This window comes from Pristis pectinata, chromosome 6 (genome assembly GCF_009764475.1).
Source record: "Pristis pectinata isolate sPriPec2 chromosome 6, sPriPec2.1.pri, whole genome shotgun sequence".
NCBI lineage: Eukaryota > Metazoa > Chordata > Chondrichthyes > Rhinopristiformes > Pristidae > Pristis > Pristis pectinata.
This window is the reverse complement of record NC_067410.1, coordinates 88891079-88908588: the sequence shown is the minus strand read 5'-3', so window position 1 is coordinate 88908588 and position 17510 is coordinate 88891079. Positions and strand designations below refer to the sequence as shown.

Genomic DNA, 17510 nt, shown 5'->3' with positions numbered 1-17510 from the left:
TCCCTGATACAGAAATAAAGTAACAGCAACATCCCAAAACCAGCACAATAAATGACTAAATTCTACAATCAGCAAAAATGTACATATTAAACTAAGGGATAACCATCCTTTTGGGAAAAAAAAGTGACCACATTCCATCTAAAAGAAACTGAACTTCAAAATTAAAGTACAAGTTCAATCAGCCAATGGAGAAATTCTTGTGTAAAACAAAAGTAGTTACATAAAGCATGAGGATATTAAATGATAGACACCTGTTCCTAATTCACATCTTTGTGTTGCAAGTTTATTAATAAATATGCCTTTCTCATCTCTTTCATGTTATGATAAAGAATTATTCAGATAATTAATACCTGTTATTGGTGAAAGAATCTCCAACCATGTTTATATACTCTGTCTAACCAGACTGAGGAGCATTTGCTGAACTTTGCAAGTAAAAAACAAAGCTTCATTGCTACCACTTTCTGGCCTCCGTTCTTCGCTGAAAATCTTCACAGAAAATTATAATTTTATCTACATTGATTTCTTTTGTGCACAGAGCCACAGACCATGCTCAGAAGCACACTTACTTTCATTGAGGCAGAATGTATATTTATAGGACAATACCTCAGTGGAGAGGGGTGGTTGCATCACACTAAAGCTTTTATCAACATACAAAAGGTACTTGGATGGCATTGCAACTCCAGGGAATTCTGAGTCATTATTCCCACATTAACAAAATGCGTTGAAAGGGGGTAAAATCTAAAAACCTGAATTAACTCTTCACTTAATTATACACAGACAACTTCTTGATACATTTAAAAGGGACACTGGGGCAGCTTCTTCACGCAAAGGGTGGTGCATATTTGGAATGAGCTGTCAGAAATAGTGGCTGAGGCGAGCACATTATCAACCGTTACAAGACATTTAGGTATTGGTATTGGTTTATTATTGTCACTTGTACCGAGGTACAGTGAAAAGCTTGTCTTACAAACCGATCTTACAAGTCAATTCATTACACAGTGCAGTTACATCAAGTTAGTACAGAGTGCATTGATGCAGTACAGGTAAAAAAATAACAGTACAGAGTAAAGTGTCACAGCTACAGAGAAAGTGCAGTGCAATAAGGTGCAAGGTCACAACAAGGTAGATCGTGAGGTCATGAGGTCATAGGTCATAATCCATCTCATTGTATAAGGGAACTGTTCAATAGTCTTATCACAGTGGGGTAGAAGCTGTCTTAAGTCTAGTGGTACATGGCCTCAGGCACCTGTATCCTCTACCCGATGGAAGAGTAGAGAAGAGAGAATGTCCCGGGTGGGTGGGGTCTTTGATTATGCTGGCTGTTACACCAAGACAACGAGAGGTAAAGACAGGACAACGAGAGGTAAAGACAGAACAACGAGAGGTAGGAGGGGTTTAGAGGGCTATGGGCCAAATGCAGGCAGATGGGACTAGCCTGCTTGGCAACACAGTCGGCATGGACGAGCAGGGTTGAAGGGCCTGTTTGCATGCTGCATGACTCTACAACTCTATGAAATGAATCCAGTATTTCAAAACAAGCAGAATAATTACACATAATTGCTCACAATTAATGCAAATTTCAAATTTAATTCACTAGATTAATAAACAAATTCAATGCTTTGTACTCACAGTGCCTGGTCTTGTGAAGTCAATGCTTTGGGCCATGTTTTGTCTCATTTGCTTGCTAAACAATCGAACACATACACTCTGAAGGTACTCTGGGGTGATCTGTAAACAGGAAATAGATTTGTAAATATGATAAATACTGTTCTGTTTTCTCACTGCTTTTACCTTTTTTATATGTTCTATGGATGATGCCTCAGCTAAGAGGTCAGGTATAGTTTGCTTTTAGGTCTTTTTGGACGTGTGCTAAATATGATGTGCAATGTTAACTAAACTGATTTGCTTTCAGCACTGATTTTTGTTTACTCGCAGTTTTGATAAGAAAGCATATACTTGCCTTGGAGTGACTGCAGTGACAGTTCATCAGATTGATTCCTGAGATGGCTAGACAGCCATACGAGGAGAGATTGGGTCAATTAGGCTCTGTTTCACTGGAGTTTGGAAGAATTAGGATCTTGTAATATTCAAAATTCTGGCTGGGGGAATTCTAGAACTTGGTGTCACAGTCTTAAGAAAAGGGTTAAGAGTGAGATGACATTTAGGACGGAGATGAAGAGAAATTTCTTCACTCAGAGGATGATAAACCTGTGAGATTCTCAATCACAGAACATTGTGGAGGACATGTCACTTAATGTATTTAAGAAGGAGATACAGTTTGAGATGTAAGATGCCAAGGGGTATGGGAATATGTTATTGAGAGATGGTCCTCCATGATTGTATTTAATGACCAAGATAACCCCTGTGGTGTCAACTAAAATGTGAAAAGCTGATGAACTTATATTAAAATAAATTTTGTATAGACCATTCACATTGAAGTTAAATACATAATGGAAACGGAACAATTCCACTTTGGGCAAGATCACACAAAACCAATACACCACAGACTATTCACCAGATTTTTAGGGCACTGTTGTTCAAAACCAATACACAAATTTAAATATACTAATTATTCAATCACAAAATGATACATCAAAAGTATAAATTGATTAGTTGATAAACCTCACCATTTTCCCATTTACTGTAGCTTCTAGGGAATCTACCAGTTCTGCAGTGACTCCAATCAGGTTATGGTAATCCTCTTGTAACTTGCTGCATCTCTTCATGTATGTTGCTGCTTTTCGCTCAGTCTCTGTTAACTGTTGCTGGAGTTGATGCACCAGCTCTGCCATTGGAATGTCAACACATTACCTTTAATCTGTTTTTGTTTATAAATGAAATGAATTCTTCGCATGCAACAATTTAAAAAACTGTCCCAAGTTCAAACGTTGAACCATTTCTACTTTCTTCAGTCAATATGCTTTTATCATTTGTACATTTGTCAAATCAAAAATCAATTAAAAAGGACTGCCATCCAGCATGTTCCTTCTTCATTTTGGATGGTCGTGGGCCAGGGATTCCTTTGAATTCAAGGGGACAGCACTTTCTCCATTGAAAACATCCTAGAATCATTTCCTTTGTTTGCTTGATAGTCTCTTGCCATGATGAAGCTCAGAACAGATAACCTCTCACTAAACTTATTTCTTTCCTGCTACTTAGCCAATTTTATCCCTATGCTGCAAGGGCCCCTTTGACTCTATGGTGTTCAATCTTGAAGCTATTATGTAGCACCTTGACAAACGTCCTTTGGCAGTTCATCAATGACATTTCTGTCACGGACTCAATATGTTCATCAAAAAACTCTTATCAAATTAGTCTGGCATGATATGCCTTCAACAAATCCATGCTGGTTACAGAGAGATACACTAGAGTAACAAGCCCTTTGGCCTACTCAGTCTGTGCTGACCATTGATATTTACACTAATCCTATCCTAACTCAATTATTTCACTCTCCCCACAATCCCATCAACCAGCACCACCCCCCGCCCCCAAAGATGATTCTCCAACTCATGTACTCACTTGGGACAATTTACCAATTAACCTACCAGCCAGCTCATTTTTCAAATGTAAGAGGAAACTGGAGTGCCTGGTGGAAACCCAGTCACAAGAAGAACATGCAAATTACACACAGAGAGCACCAGAGGTCAGATTTGGATCCCATATTGCTGGAACTATAAAGCAGCAGCTCTAATTAAGCCACAATTGTCCAACTTTCAGCTAATTCTGTTCCCAGCTATTGTTTCTCGGACTTTAAACTAACTGGTCTGTAGTTACTGAAATTACTACTTCCCCATTTTTTGAACATTTGCAATTTTACAGTCCTCAGGCACCATCCTGAATACAAAGACTTTGGAAGATGATAGCCAGGGCCTCTGCAATTTCCTCCATTAATTCCCTCACCAGCGAGAATGCATCCCATCTGCATCAGGGAGGTTGATTTCAGAATCACAGAATGGTCATAACATGGAAGGAGGCATTGATCTCATCAAATCCATACTGGATCCATCAAAAGGTAACCTGCCTTGTCCCTTTCTCCTGCCTTCCCCCAAAAATTCTGCAAATATTTTCCTTCAAGGTAGTTATTTAGCTCCTTTTTGAATGCTACAATTTAATTTGCCTCCACTGTTACCCCCTCACAGGCACTGCAGATCCTGACCATTCTATGTGAAGCAGTTTTTTGTGCCACTAAGAATGTGTCAAGGGCAATGTCAGCCTGATAGTGTCTTGCCAGGATGCCATGTGTTTTCTCGATTATTTCCTCAATCTATTCTAGCACTTTTTTAATGACCTATGCACTTACACCCCAAGATTTATCTGTTCTTTTACCCCTTTTAGAATTGTGCCCTCTAAATTGTATTGTATCTTTTAATTCTTCTTATAAATGTATAATGCTTGACATTTCTCAACATTAAATTTCATCTGTCATCCACCAGCCTGTTTATATCTCCTTGAAGTATACTACTAACCTCCTCACAGGTCACTATGCCTCGAAATTTTATCATCTGCAAATTTGGAAAAAGTGCCCTGCACACCAAAGTTCAAATCATTAATATATATTGAGAAAAGCAGTGGTCCCAGTAACGATCAGTTTATCCACTTTAAATTCAATTTCTATCTCAGCCATAATCACAATTACATCTTCCTTTGCTGGAACTCCAGTGGCATTTTCTTCCATGGTAAAGACTAATGCAAAACACTCATTTAATGCGTCGGCCACGTCCTGATCTCCATGGGTGGATTTCCTGTTTTGTGTCTAATTGACCTCTCCTCTCCTCTTAAAACCCTTTTTCTGTTCACCCTTAGAATACTTTTGGATTCGCTTTTACGTTCCCTGCCAGTCTTTTCTCATGTTCTCTCTTTCCCTCTCATTTTCTCTCTTACTTCCCCTCTGAACTTACTATGATAGACTTAGCTCTACTTGTACATAGAACATTACAGCACAGCACAGGCCCTTCGGCCCACGATGTTGTGCCGACCTTTTAACCCACTCTAAGATCAATCTAACCATTTCCTCCCACATACCCCTCCATCTTTCTAGCATCCATGTGCCTATCTAAGAGTCTCTTAATGTCCATAATGTATCTGCCTCTACTAATACTCTCGGCAGTGTGTTCCACGCACCCACCACTCTGTGTAAACAAAAACTTACCTTTGATATTCCCCTGTACTTTCCTCCAATCACCTTAAAATTATGCCCCCTCGTGTTAGCCATTTCTGCCCTGGGAAAAAGTATCTGGCTCTCCACTCGATCTACGCCTCTTATCATCTTGTACACCTCTATCAGGTCACCTCTCATCCTCCTTCGCTCCAAAGAGAAAAGCCCTAGCTCGCTCAACCTATCCTCATAAGACATGCTCTCCAATCCAGGCAGCATCCTGGTAAATCTCCTCTGCACCCCTTCTAAAGCTTCCACATCCTTCCTATTGTGAGGTAACCAGAACTGAACACAATATTCTAAGTGTGGTTTAACCATGGTTTTATGGAGCTGCAACATTACCTCGTGGCTCTTGAACTCAATCCCGACTGATGAAGACCAACATGCCATGCGTATTCTTAACAACTCTATCAACTTGCACAGCAACTTTGAGGGATCTATGGACTTAGACCCTAAGATCCCTCTGTTCCTCCACAGTGCTAAGAATCCTGCCATTAACCCTGTATTCTGCCTTCAAATTCAACTTTCCAAAGTGAATCACTTCACTCTTTTCCAGGTTGAACTCCATCTGCCAATTCTCAGCCCAGCTTTGCAGCCTATCAATGTCCCATTGTAACCCTTGACAACCTTCGACACCATCCACAACACCACCAACCTTCGTGTCATCTGCAAACTTATTAACCCACACTTCCACTTCCTCATCCAAGTCATTTATGAAAATCACAAATAGCAGGGGTCCCAGAACAGATCCCTGCAGAACACCACTGGTCACTGACCCCCAGGTAGAATATGCTCCATCTGCAACCACCCTCTGCCTTCTATGAGTAAGCCAGTTCTGGATCCACATAGCCAAGTTTCCTTGGATCCCATGCCTCCCGACCTTCTGAATGAGCCTATCATAAGGAACCTTATCAAATGTCTTACTAAAGTCCATATACACCACATCCACTGTTCTACCCTTATCAATATGTTTTGTCACATCCTCAAAGAACTTAATCAGGCTTGTGAGGCATGATCTGCTCCACACAAAGCCATGCTGACTATCCCTAATGAGACTATGCTTCTCCAAATGCTCAGAAATCCTGTCCCTAGGAATGTTTTCCAATAATTTGCCCACCACTGAAGTAAGACTCTCTGGTCTCTGTAATTCCCAGGGCTCCCTACTCCCTTTCTTGAACAAAGCAATAACATTTGCCACCTTCCAATCATCTGGTACTAGTCCTGTGGCCAGTGAGGATGCAAAGATCATTGCCAAGGGCTCAGAAATCTTTTCCCTCTCTTCCTGTAGTATCCTGGGATATATCCCGTCTGGCCTCGGTGACTTACCTATCCTAATGTTTTTCAAAAGTTCCAGCACATCGTCCTTCTTAACATTGACATGTTCTAGCTTATCAGCCTGTTTTACGCTGTCCTCACAAACATCAAGGTCTCTCTCACAGGTAAATACTGAAGCAAAGTATTCATTAAGGACCTCCCCTATCTCCTCCAACTTCAGGTACATGTTTCCTCCTCTATTCCTAATCAGTCCTACCTTCACTCTGGTCATCCTCCTGTTCTTCACATATGAGTAGAACACCTTGGGGTTTTCTTTAATCCTACTTGCCAAAGCCTGCTCATGCCCCCTACTAGCTCTCTTAAGTCCATTCTTAAGCTCCTTCCTGGCTACCTTGTAATGCTCTTGCTTCCTAAACCTTAAGTAAGCTTCTTTCTTCCTCTTCACTAGATAATTCCATATCTCTTGTCAACTGTGGTTCCTTCACCCTACCATCCTTTTCCTACCTCAATCGGACAAACCTATTCAGAACCCCATGCAAGTGATTTCTAAACAACCTCCACATTTCCATTATGCATTTCCCTGAGTACATCTGCTCCCTATTTACACTCCCAAGTTCCTGCCTAATAACATCATAATTCCCCCTCCCCCAATTTCATATTTTCCCATCCTGTCTGCTCCTACCCCTCTCCACGGCAAGAGTAAAGGTCAGGGAGTTGTGGTCACTATCTCCGAAATGCTCACCCAGCGAGAGATCTGACATCTGACTAGGTTCATTGCCTAGTACCAGATCCAGAATGGCCTCTCCTCTCATTGGCCTGTCAACATATTGTGTCAGGAATCCTTCCTGGACACAACTAACAAATTCCACCCCATCCAACCTTTTGCACTGAGGAGGTGCCAATCAACTCAATAATAATACAAATCAATATAATATCTTAACTTGTGTTTTGAATTTTGATGAACAATGTAGGTCCAAGATGGAAATATGGTTGATGGTTGTTAGGTTAATTGGCCAGTGTAAATTGCCCACAAGTGAGGGGTAGAATCTAGGAAGAGCTTATGGAAATGTAGGGTGAATAAAAATGAAGTAAGTGGTAAGAAGATATGAAAATCTCGCATACGTTTTATGCTGTTTATTTTAACCTCCATTATTTCAACCAACCCAAGATCTCTGGAGTTAATTTCCCTACCCTTCTCACTTATGGGCATGTACCTATTTCCACTCAAAAGAAAATTCCTAAATGAAATGGAACCAAAGAAAGTTTTACTTTATTTTAAAGAAGCAAATATAGCCTTAATAAGGATGCTGACTTGCTTGCAGTGTTCAAATGCAGTCTACCCTGTGAAACCTCCTGGTGGTGAAGACGGACAATACCCAAATAATACTGAAGCATGATTGTAACCTGTATCTTACTATTTCAACTATGAATCACATCATGATCATGCCAGATTGGGTCATGGTCTATGTCTCTATGAGCCCCTACTTAGTGGAATAGGGTCCTCATCTGAAACTCACAGAAATTCAGCACACACTAAGACCGACCTATCTTTATCAACAGCACTCTGACAATTTCAGGAGCCCAAACTAGAATGAGCAAAGATGGGAAGTGGCTAGACTGGGTCATTAACATCAGCATAAACTGGTTGGACCAAGTGTGGTCTGTTATCGTTCCATATATACAATGGGATTCTATGTAACACAATAAAAATTTCATGACTTTGGGGGCAGCAATTGAATAATTTTATTTATAGATTTTTTAAAATATAGGTGCACTTTCAAAGACAGTGGTATTTCCCATCATTATTCACAAATAAAATATTCAAGTGAACAAGCAGCTGAAAGTATTGAAAATCATTTGAAAATTGCAGTAAATTGCCAAACATTTGACTTCTCATCTTAAGAAAGAATTAAAAGTTCTCCACAATGTTCTGGCCAATTACAAGTTTACTATCCTTTGTGTAAATAATGAATAGTAACCTTAAAAGTCACAAACTAAACTGAACAGCATTACCTTTGTACTCCTGTCCATTCTCTTTCTTTTAAAGTTGGGTTAAGGATCACTGCTTTTAAATTGAGCACACATGTTTAAGTTTTATAGAATTTGTAAAACAAATTAACAACCTCTGCTACATCAAGTTTGTAACATCAAAGGCTTCAGGGGCTGAATGAATGGATATCAACGTGGCAGATGAAATATAAAGTGAAAAGGTGTGAGGGGAAAAAATAGAAAGGTGGAGAGTAGCGAGAAATTGAATGATGTGGTTCAGAAGGACATGGGTATCCTCACACATGAATTATTAATCATGTACGTGTAGGTACAACATGCAATTAGGAAGGCATATAGTTTGCTGGCCTATATTGCAAGAGAATATACTTGAGATAAAAAGAGTGCAACAAATGTTCATTAGATTGATTCCAGATAAGGGGAAATTATCCATGACTTGTGTCATTCACCCTCTCTTGATCTCCATCCTATAACAGACATTTCTGTTGTTCTCTTTATCCCTCCTCCTTATTTATACAAAATAAGATATTCTATTATACCCATCTCACATGCAATTAAGCTTTGTTCAAGTAAGAAGTCTGAGATTGATCACAAACAGCAGAAATAGAAAATCAAGAGCAGCCAAATAATTGAGAAACTCAGCTTGTTCACTTGTCCATCTATTGTCTCTTTCATCTTTACTTCTCTGAGAAAGAAAGACCAATTATCCATTACTGTCATCAACCTGAAGCTTTAACTCTGTTCCTCTCTCTGCAAATGCTGCCTGAGTATTTTCAGTACTTTGTGTTTTCATTTCAATTTTTCAGCATCTGCGGTGTTTTGCCTGTCCATTATACACGCCCTCTTCTTCACACTTCTCCCACTCCAAATGCCTACCATTTGAAAATTAAACCTCAGTCATAAAAAACAAGTTTCCAAGGAGATTAAGATATAAAGGATACAAATAAAGACAGCAGCCTTGGGGCACTGGGCATTTTTAAACTTGTGGAAAGAAATTTCTGCAGTTTCATCTTCAAATCAGGAGTCCAAGAATCCTGAAGAGCAAAGTTAAATTAACAGGAACTGTCAGAAGAAAATAAGAGCAAGACAAAAATAGCCATTATTCCTGAAGCTTTTAAGGTGGAAATTAAAAAAAAACCTGGAAATCCATAATTTATGAGTGCTAGAATAGTCTAAATTAGCAGGGGTTGTTAGAATATCCCCTTACTCACTTTCACTACATTAGCTAAGTCGGCTCTGGCTAGAGCTGGTAGAAGGTGACAGTCAGATATCATATGTTCACTTTTGACAGTAATAAATCCATTGTTTACTGCGAATCTTAAAATAATAGACATAAATTACTTTACTACCTTCATATGATTAACAAGCAAAACATGAACTTGCTTGTAAATTGCCAAAGACACTTTTGGATAGCTGTAGAAGTGTCTTTCAGAAACACATGAATAAATTTTTCACCATTCAGCATACATAAATTTTGTGCTAATATTTTTCATATCCTCTCAGAATATGTTCATCAATGGCAATGCTCATTGTGAATTGTCCTCAGGAAGCTAGCAGTCACTGTTCTGAATCAATTCCATCATGAAAGTAATCTCAGAGCACAGTTTTGTACCATGGCTCTTCTTCCTTTTCGATAGTTTGTTTTGAATATAGAACCACCTTCCTAGTTAGAAGAGCAATGTAAAATTCCAATATAGACCTTAGCCTTTCACTTTTTTTGACAATTTATTTTTGACGTTTTATTGTTTTCTCTCAGACCACCTAAACATAAGTGGATTGTTTGTTGGTGTTACCATGAACCCTAAAAATTACAAGCTTTCACTCTGTGGGATATCTGCACTGAAAAGAACAGTGTAGCACAATATTTACTCAGGATTGCCAACCAGTGCCAACTACTGTTGACAGATTTGATTCCTGGAGAAACTATGAGAGAAACAAAAACCTAAAGAACTTTGTTTAAATAATGGAAGAATTGATATTTTGGCATCTATGTAATCTAACCTCTGTCTGGAAAGAAGCAGAAGGCCTGATCCCAAACCTTTGTGCTGAGAGGCCCAAAAGGGACAAAGAACTTTTGTTTAGGGAAAAACTAAATGATATAGGAAGTTACAAACTATAGGAGTAGCAGGCTATTTGCCGCATAACAGCAAAAACACTGCAATATATATGCTTACTCTTACAGCACTTGTCACTTTCTCTGGGTGCCCCCAAAACTTGACATTATTATGTCCTTTTGAAGTGTAATCATTGGTTTAACGTATCAAAGGGCAACAAGCCCCTACAAACAACAATGTGGTAATGACCAGATAATCTACATGTTTCATTGTTAATCAAGGGATAAATATTGCCCAGGACGCCAGGTATATCTTCCTTGGACTCACTGTATGCTGTCTTTCTCAATGCCTTGAGAGAATAGATGGAAATTTTTTTTTAATAATATCTCATCTGAAGAGAGCATCTCCTGCATTCCTACTCTCTGTCAGTATTGCACTCTGTCAGCTTAAATGTTTACTTTCAAGTCTCTGAAGTTGAGCTTGAATTCACAGCTTTCTGAATCAAAAGTAACTATGTTGCCAAATGGACCAAAGTTGACAGATGTTTCTTCCATATTATGCACGGGCAGCTATATTACAAATCTATCAAGCTAACTGGGGATCAGGTGGAAAAATGAACTTTACAGGTTCAACGATGATCTTACTAACTGGCGGAACAGCCTTGAGGCTCCTCCTGCTTATTTCTTATGTTAGAGTCAGAGTGTTATACAGCATAGAAACAGGGCCTTCAGCTCAACTCATCCATGCCAACCATCACACTTGCCTGAGTTTGGCCCATATCCTTGTAAACCTTTCCTATCCATGGACCAGTGTACATGGATAGGAAAGTGTATAGAGGCTGAACTGTTTAAAAGAAGCAACAAATTTTATGCAAATCCAAAACCAATTTGAAACGAATTTCCACAGAGGGACACTACTCTCACCGAATGAGGTAATATGAAGAGTTAATGGATAATAAGGACAATTATGTATTTTTGTGGTGGAAATAGTATCTCACCCTGTCATCCCAGTAATACGGCAATTTCAAAATGTTCTTGTGGCCTAAAACTATGTATCTGCCCAAGGGGATAACAAAACTGGAGAACAAGGCAATTCTTTTGCCCCTGCAGCTATTGCTTCGCAACTGACCTTGGAAGAAATCCTGGACTCAAATATTATCCCTGGCACAGTTGTAAGATTTTTAGTTCTGAATGAGAAGGATGAAAGTTCAAAGCCCTATCGAGGACATGAGCACTTAAGAGTTAATAATATTTCAGTGTGGCACTTACAGAATTTTAAACTGATTTTTTAAAAAAATACAGACACAAGAAGGACTGCAGATACTGGAAATCTGGAGCAACACACTACATGCTAGTGGAACTCATCATCCATGGACAGCTGATGTTTCAGGTAGAGACCCTTCATCCCGACTTAACGGTCTCAACCCGAAATGTCAACTGTCCATTTCCCTCCACGGATGCTGCCTGACCTGCTGAGTTCCTCCAGCAATTTGTGTTTTTAAAAATATATTCATTTTCTGAAATATGGGCATTGCTGGCAAGGCCAACAATTACTGCCCATCCATAATGCTTCCTGAGAAGGTGGTAGGAACCACCTTCTTGAACTGCTGCAGTCCTTCTGGTAAAGATATTCCCTTAGTGCTGTTCAGTAGGGAGTTAAACCTAACCACAGTGAAAGACTGGTGATATTTTCCAGACAGCATCATGTACTAATTTGAAGGGGAATCTGTAGGTGGTAGCGTTCCCACATCCCTGCTGCCCTCAACCTTTCTGGTGGCCAAGGTTGACAGCTTGAGAAGAGCAGTTGGAGAACATAGGGAGAAACAGCACTGCATTTTGTAAATAGTACACACTGTGTACTGGTGGTGGATGTGGGGGGTGCCAATCAAACAGGCTGCTTTGCCCTGGATAGTGTCAAATTTCTTAAAAGCTCTCAGAGCTGTGCAAGTGGATAGAATTCCATCACATTCCTGATCTGTGCCTTATGGATGATGGAAAAGCTTTTGGGTGAGGAGATGAGGCACAGCCTGAGGATACCTAATATCTGACCTGCTCTTGCAGCCACAGTATTTACATGGCTGGTCCAATTGAGCTTCTGGTCAATAGTTGCCCATAAAATGTTGACGGTGGGGAATCAACACTGCAATTATCAAGGGTAGGTGGTTACTTTCCTGTTCAAGATGGCCTTCTGTGGTGTGAATGTTACCTGCCACTTATTGCCTGGGTCTTACTGCATGGACTGCTTAATTTGCTGAGGAGTTGCGAATGTAACTGAACATTATGCAATCATCGGCAAGCATTCCCACTTCTGATCTTATGATGGAAGGAAGGTTATTGATGGTGGCTGAAGATGGTTGGGCTTAGGCACTGTCCTGAGGAACTCCTGCAGTGATGTCCTGGGAGTGGGGATGGTTGACCTCCATACCACAAATTATCTTTCCTTGTATGAGCTATAAGTTTGACCACTAGCAATTTTGAAAACTGGGCAACTTTGAAGCACTGTGGACCATTATTAATAGCAGCAAAATTGCCCAATGACTTCAGTTCTATTAGGGCTACTAGGTGCCACTCTCAATCAAATGCTGCCTTGATGTCAAGGGCAGTCATTCTCACCTCACCTCTGCAATTCAGCTGTTTGGTCCATGTTTAGACCAAGGCTGTGGTAACGTCTGGAAAACAGTGGTCCTGGTAAAACATAAAATGGGCATTAGTGAATAGGTTATTGATGTGCAAGTGCTATTTGGTAGCACAGCTGATCATTGCTTCCATCACTTTACTAATGATTGAGAATAGACTGATTGCATGGTAAATAGTTGAACCTGACTTGCCTGATTTTTGTGAACAGGACATACACAGGCAATTTTTCACATTATCAGGTTGTTGCCAGTGTTGTAACTGCAGGAACGGCTTGGCAAAGTTGTAAGTAATTCTGGAGTGTTGGTCTTTGGGAATGCAGTTGGGAAGTTGTCTGGGCCCATCAATTACTATATCGAGTGCTCTCAATCAGCTCGGACCACGTGGTTTTTTTTAAATGGTGGGAGTCTAGAGAGGAAGCCGAGATGGACATCTATTTGGCACTCAGATGCTGGGCGTCATCATCATTGAGACTGCGTATATTCTTGGAACCTCCTCCTCCTCCTGTTAGTTGTGTAATTATCATGATTAGATGTGGCCGGATAGAGGTTCAGTCTAATCCATTGATTGTGAGACAGTTTTTTCCTATTTACAATGTAGTCCTGTTTGCTCGGTTGACACTTTATTTTTACATATGACTGGTGCTGCACCCAGAATTCCCTTCTGCTCTCCTCAATGAACCAGCCTTGGTAGAATGAGAGATATGTTGGGCCATGAGTTTATAGATTATGGTAGTGTACATTTCTGGTGGTCCACAGCACCTCACAGTTGCCCAGTTATCAGCTGCCGGGTCTGTTTTGAATCTATCTCACTTAGTTAAATTGAAGTGCCATACAATATAGTAGACAGTGTCCTCAATGTGAAGATAGGACTCAGTCTCGACAGGGAACTGTCCAGTGATCACTTCTACCAATGCCATCATGGACTGATGTGGACAAGTTCAAGTAGATCTATTCCTTGTGTTGGTTTATTCAGTACCTGCTACAGATCCAATATGACAGCTATGCCCCTTAGGACTCAGTCAGCTCATTCTACGGTGGTGCTTGCAAGCAGCTCTTGGACACAGACACACTCACTGGTGCAATGAGACTTCATGGGGTCTGCAGTCAATGCTGAGAACTCCCCTGCCTGTATGCCACTGTGCTGCCACTTCTGGTGGATCTAACATGCTGATAGCACAGGCATAACCTGGGATTGGGATAGAAGTCTGGAACATTGTCTGCAAGGTATGATTTTATGACCATGTCAGTCTGTTGCTTGACAGCTCTCCCTGATTACATACCAGTCCCTGATGTTTGTGAGAAGCACTGCAGAAGGACAACAGGGCTGAGAGCGACTTTACCTTCCCTAAATTTGGTGCTTCAATGAAACAGCAGGTTTTACTGCTTTTCTCTGTATGAATGTAGCAGTGATGGTACAACTGAGTGGATTGGTCAGCCATTTCAGAGGACATGTAGGAATCAACCACACAGGTGGTCTGGGTTACAAACAGGCCAGGCTGGGTAAGGATGGCAGATGTCTTCCCTTGAACCAGATGGGTTTTTCCTAATTAGTTTTTACTCAGACTAGTGATTGTTTTTACCAAATATTGAATAATTAAATGAAATTAAGCTCCAAAACTGCCATGGTGGGATTTGAACTCAGATTTCTGGATTGTTAGTCCAGATCTCTGCACTACCACATAGGAGGTATAATTAAGAAAAATTGCACCATCCCTTCAGCAGTGGACACTAAAGATCAGCAGCACAATATGAAGAACAGGGCCCTGACTTAAATGTATCCGTCACTCATCACTAGCAAAAATAAATCAACTTACATTCACCTCATTGTTGATTTTGGAAACTTGCAGTATTCAAAATAATGGTAACTATTTTTCCAGTGTAATTCTTTGGTCAAAAAGAACTTTGGCTGTCTTGGGCACATGAAATTACTATCTAGCTACAAGTACTTTCTTTCTTGTGATTATCAGTTAATGCTAAGAATGGGAAAAATATTAAAAGGGCAAAGTCAATGTAAGTTAAAATAAGAAAGTTGATAGGCCTGTTCTTCATACACAGATTGTATTCAGGATCTCAAGAAGGAACTGTCACTGTCACAAATTAATTTGGCTTTCAATTATCATGAAAATGGATGCTGATATATTCTCAGGTTATTTCAATGGACCAGTGAAAAAGACACATCAAAGATATACAAAAAAAATTATTCAAAAAAATTATTGAGAACAGGATAGTACTCTGACATCAGATACATTATTTCTCAGTAGTATCCTAAGGAAAATAATGCTCTTGTCAGCATATGTTTCCCCCAAACGGACATTTCTTTATCTTACAGGCTCCAATGGGAAAATCTCATCTGTAAGATTTAACCCATCAATGAAAGAAAATACTCATAAAAATAATTGTATATCTAAATGTCCCAAGTTACTAAATCATCATCATCCAGTAAACGACAGGATAAAGTGTGTAGCTCATACCTGAAAAAGCTCCTTAAAAGAAGGGTGTACTGTGGGATTGGGGACAAATGGCAGTGCATAAAAGGGCAAAAACTCTGTTGTCTGACTTAACGCTGCACCTCTTGTTTCTAGGTATGTTTTGAAATGAGAGGTTCTTTCTTCAGAATCATCTTTGTCCTGTTGAAACAACATTAGCATTTAAAAGATGAAGTTCAACTAACCATGTTTCAATTTAGTACACACATTTTCTTTATTTAATTCAGACTAATGTTACTTGAGATGTTGTCAGAAATCTTCCATTCATTCAACCATTGCAGTTATACTCTTCTCTACAAATTTCCCTTCTGATTTTCTTTTCTTTCACTACTCAAGGCTGACAAGCTCTATGGATCACTCAAAAGCTATAACTTACCAGACATGAGAAACATGTTCTAAAAAGGTACATTAATTCCTTGTAGGTGACCACTTTTATCAATTTTTATGCATTGTGTTCCAGTACTTCTGCATTTTCCATTAATATGTACATCAATCTGATAAGTAGTTTTAATCTAAATGAATAGTAAAGGTGGTGTTTTCTGCCTCTCAAAAACGAAATGACATGGGTTGAACCATAAGACATAGGAGCAGAATTAGGCCATTCAGTCATTGTGTTTGCTCTACCACTCAATCATGGCTAACATATTTTCCCCTCTCAACTCCATTCTCCTGCCTTCTCCCCGTAACCTTTGATGCCCTTACTAATCATGAACCTATCAAGCTCTACTTTAAATATACCCAATGACTTGGCCTCCACAGCCATCTGTGGCAATAAATTCCACAGATTCACCACCCTCTGGCTAAAGAAATTCCTCCTCATCTCTGTTCCAAAGGAACATCCTTTTATTCTGAGGCTGTGCCCTCTGGTCCTAGACTCTCCCACTACTGGAAACATCCTCTCCATGTCCACTCTATCGAGGCCTTTCAATATTCAGTTGGTTTCAATGAGATCCCCCCTCATCCTTCTAATCTCCAGCGAGTACAGGCCCAGAGCCATCAAATGCTTCTCATAGGTTAATCCTTTCATCCCCGGGACTAAACCTCCTCTGGACCCTCTCCAATGCCAGCACGGCCTTCCTTAGATATTGGGCCCAAAACTGCTCACAATATTCCAAATGTGGTCTGACCAACGCCTTATAAAGCCTCAGTATTACATCCTTGTTTTTATATTCTAGTCCACTCAAAATGAATGCTAACATTGCATTTGCCTTCCTTACTATCTACTCAACCTGCAAGTTAACCTTTAGGGAATCCTGCACTAGAACTCCCAAGTCCCTTTGTATCTCCGACTTCTGAATTCACTCCCTGTTTAAAAATAGTATGGGCCTTTATTCCTTCTACCAAAGTGCATGACCATACACTTCCCAATGCTGTATTCCATCTGCCACTTCTTTGTCCATTCTCCCAACCTGTCCAACTCCTTCTGCAGACTCCGTTTCTTCAACACTACCTGCCCCTCCACCTATCTTTGTATCATCAGTAAACTTGGCCACAAAGTCATCAATTCCATCATCCAGATCATTAACACATAACGCGAAAAGTAGTGGACCCAACACCAACCCGAGGAACACCACTGGTCGCCAGCAGCCAACAAGAAAAGGTCCCCTTTATTTCCACCCTTTGCCTTCTGCCAGTCAGCCAACCTCCTATCCATGCTAGTACCTTTCCTGTAATACCACAGGCTCCTATTTTTGTTTAGCAGCCTCATGTATGGCACCTTGTCAATGGCCTTCTGAAAATCCAAGTAAACAGCATCCACTGACTCTCCTTTTTCTATCCTACAGGCTAACCAGCCTATAATTTCCTGTCTTTTGGCTCCCTCCCTTCTTAAAGAGTGGAATGACATGTGCAATTTTCCAGTCCTCTGGAACCATTCCTGACTCTAGTAATTCTTGAAA

The 17510-nt window shown here is 40.1% G+C and overlaps 1 protein-coding gene across 7 annotated transcripts in view; it reads right to left on the bottom strand.

Moving 5' to 3' along the window:
* The window catches only part of LOC127571518 (lisH domain-containing protein ARMC9), a 73848-nt gene that overhangs the window by 43024 nt on the left and 13314 nt on the right, over nucleotides 1–17510 (bottom strand). For all 7 annotated transcript variants that reach the window (XM_052017952.1, XM_052017946.1, XM_052017948.1 and 4 more), the window contains 5 exons: nucleotides 15598–15753; nucleotides 9379–9471; nucleotides 8444–8468; nucleotides 2628–2785; nucleotides 1630–1728 (listed from right to left, as the gene is read on the bottom strand). In XM_052017952.1, the coding sequence (XP_051873912.1) occupies nucleotides 1630–1728; nucleotides 2628–2785; nucleotides 8444–8468; nucleotides 9379–9471; nucleotides 15598–15753 (531 nt within the window). The remainder of the gene's footprint in view (nucleotides 1–1629; nucleotides 1729–2627; nucleotides 2786–8443; nucleotides 8469–9378; nucleotides 9472–15597; nucleotides 15754–17510) is intronic.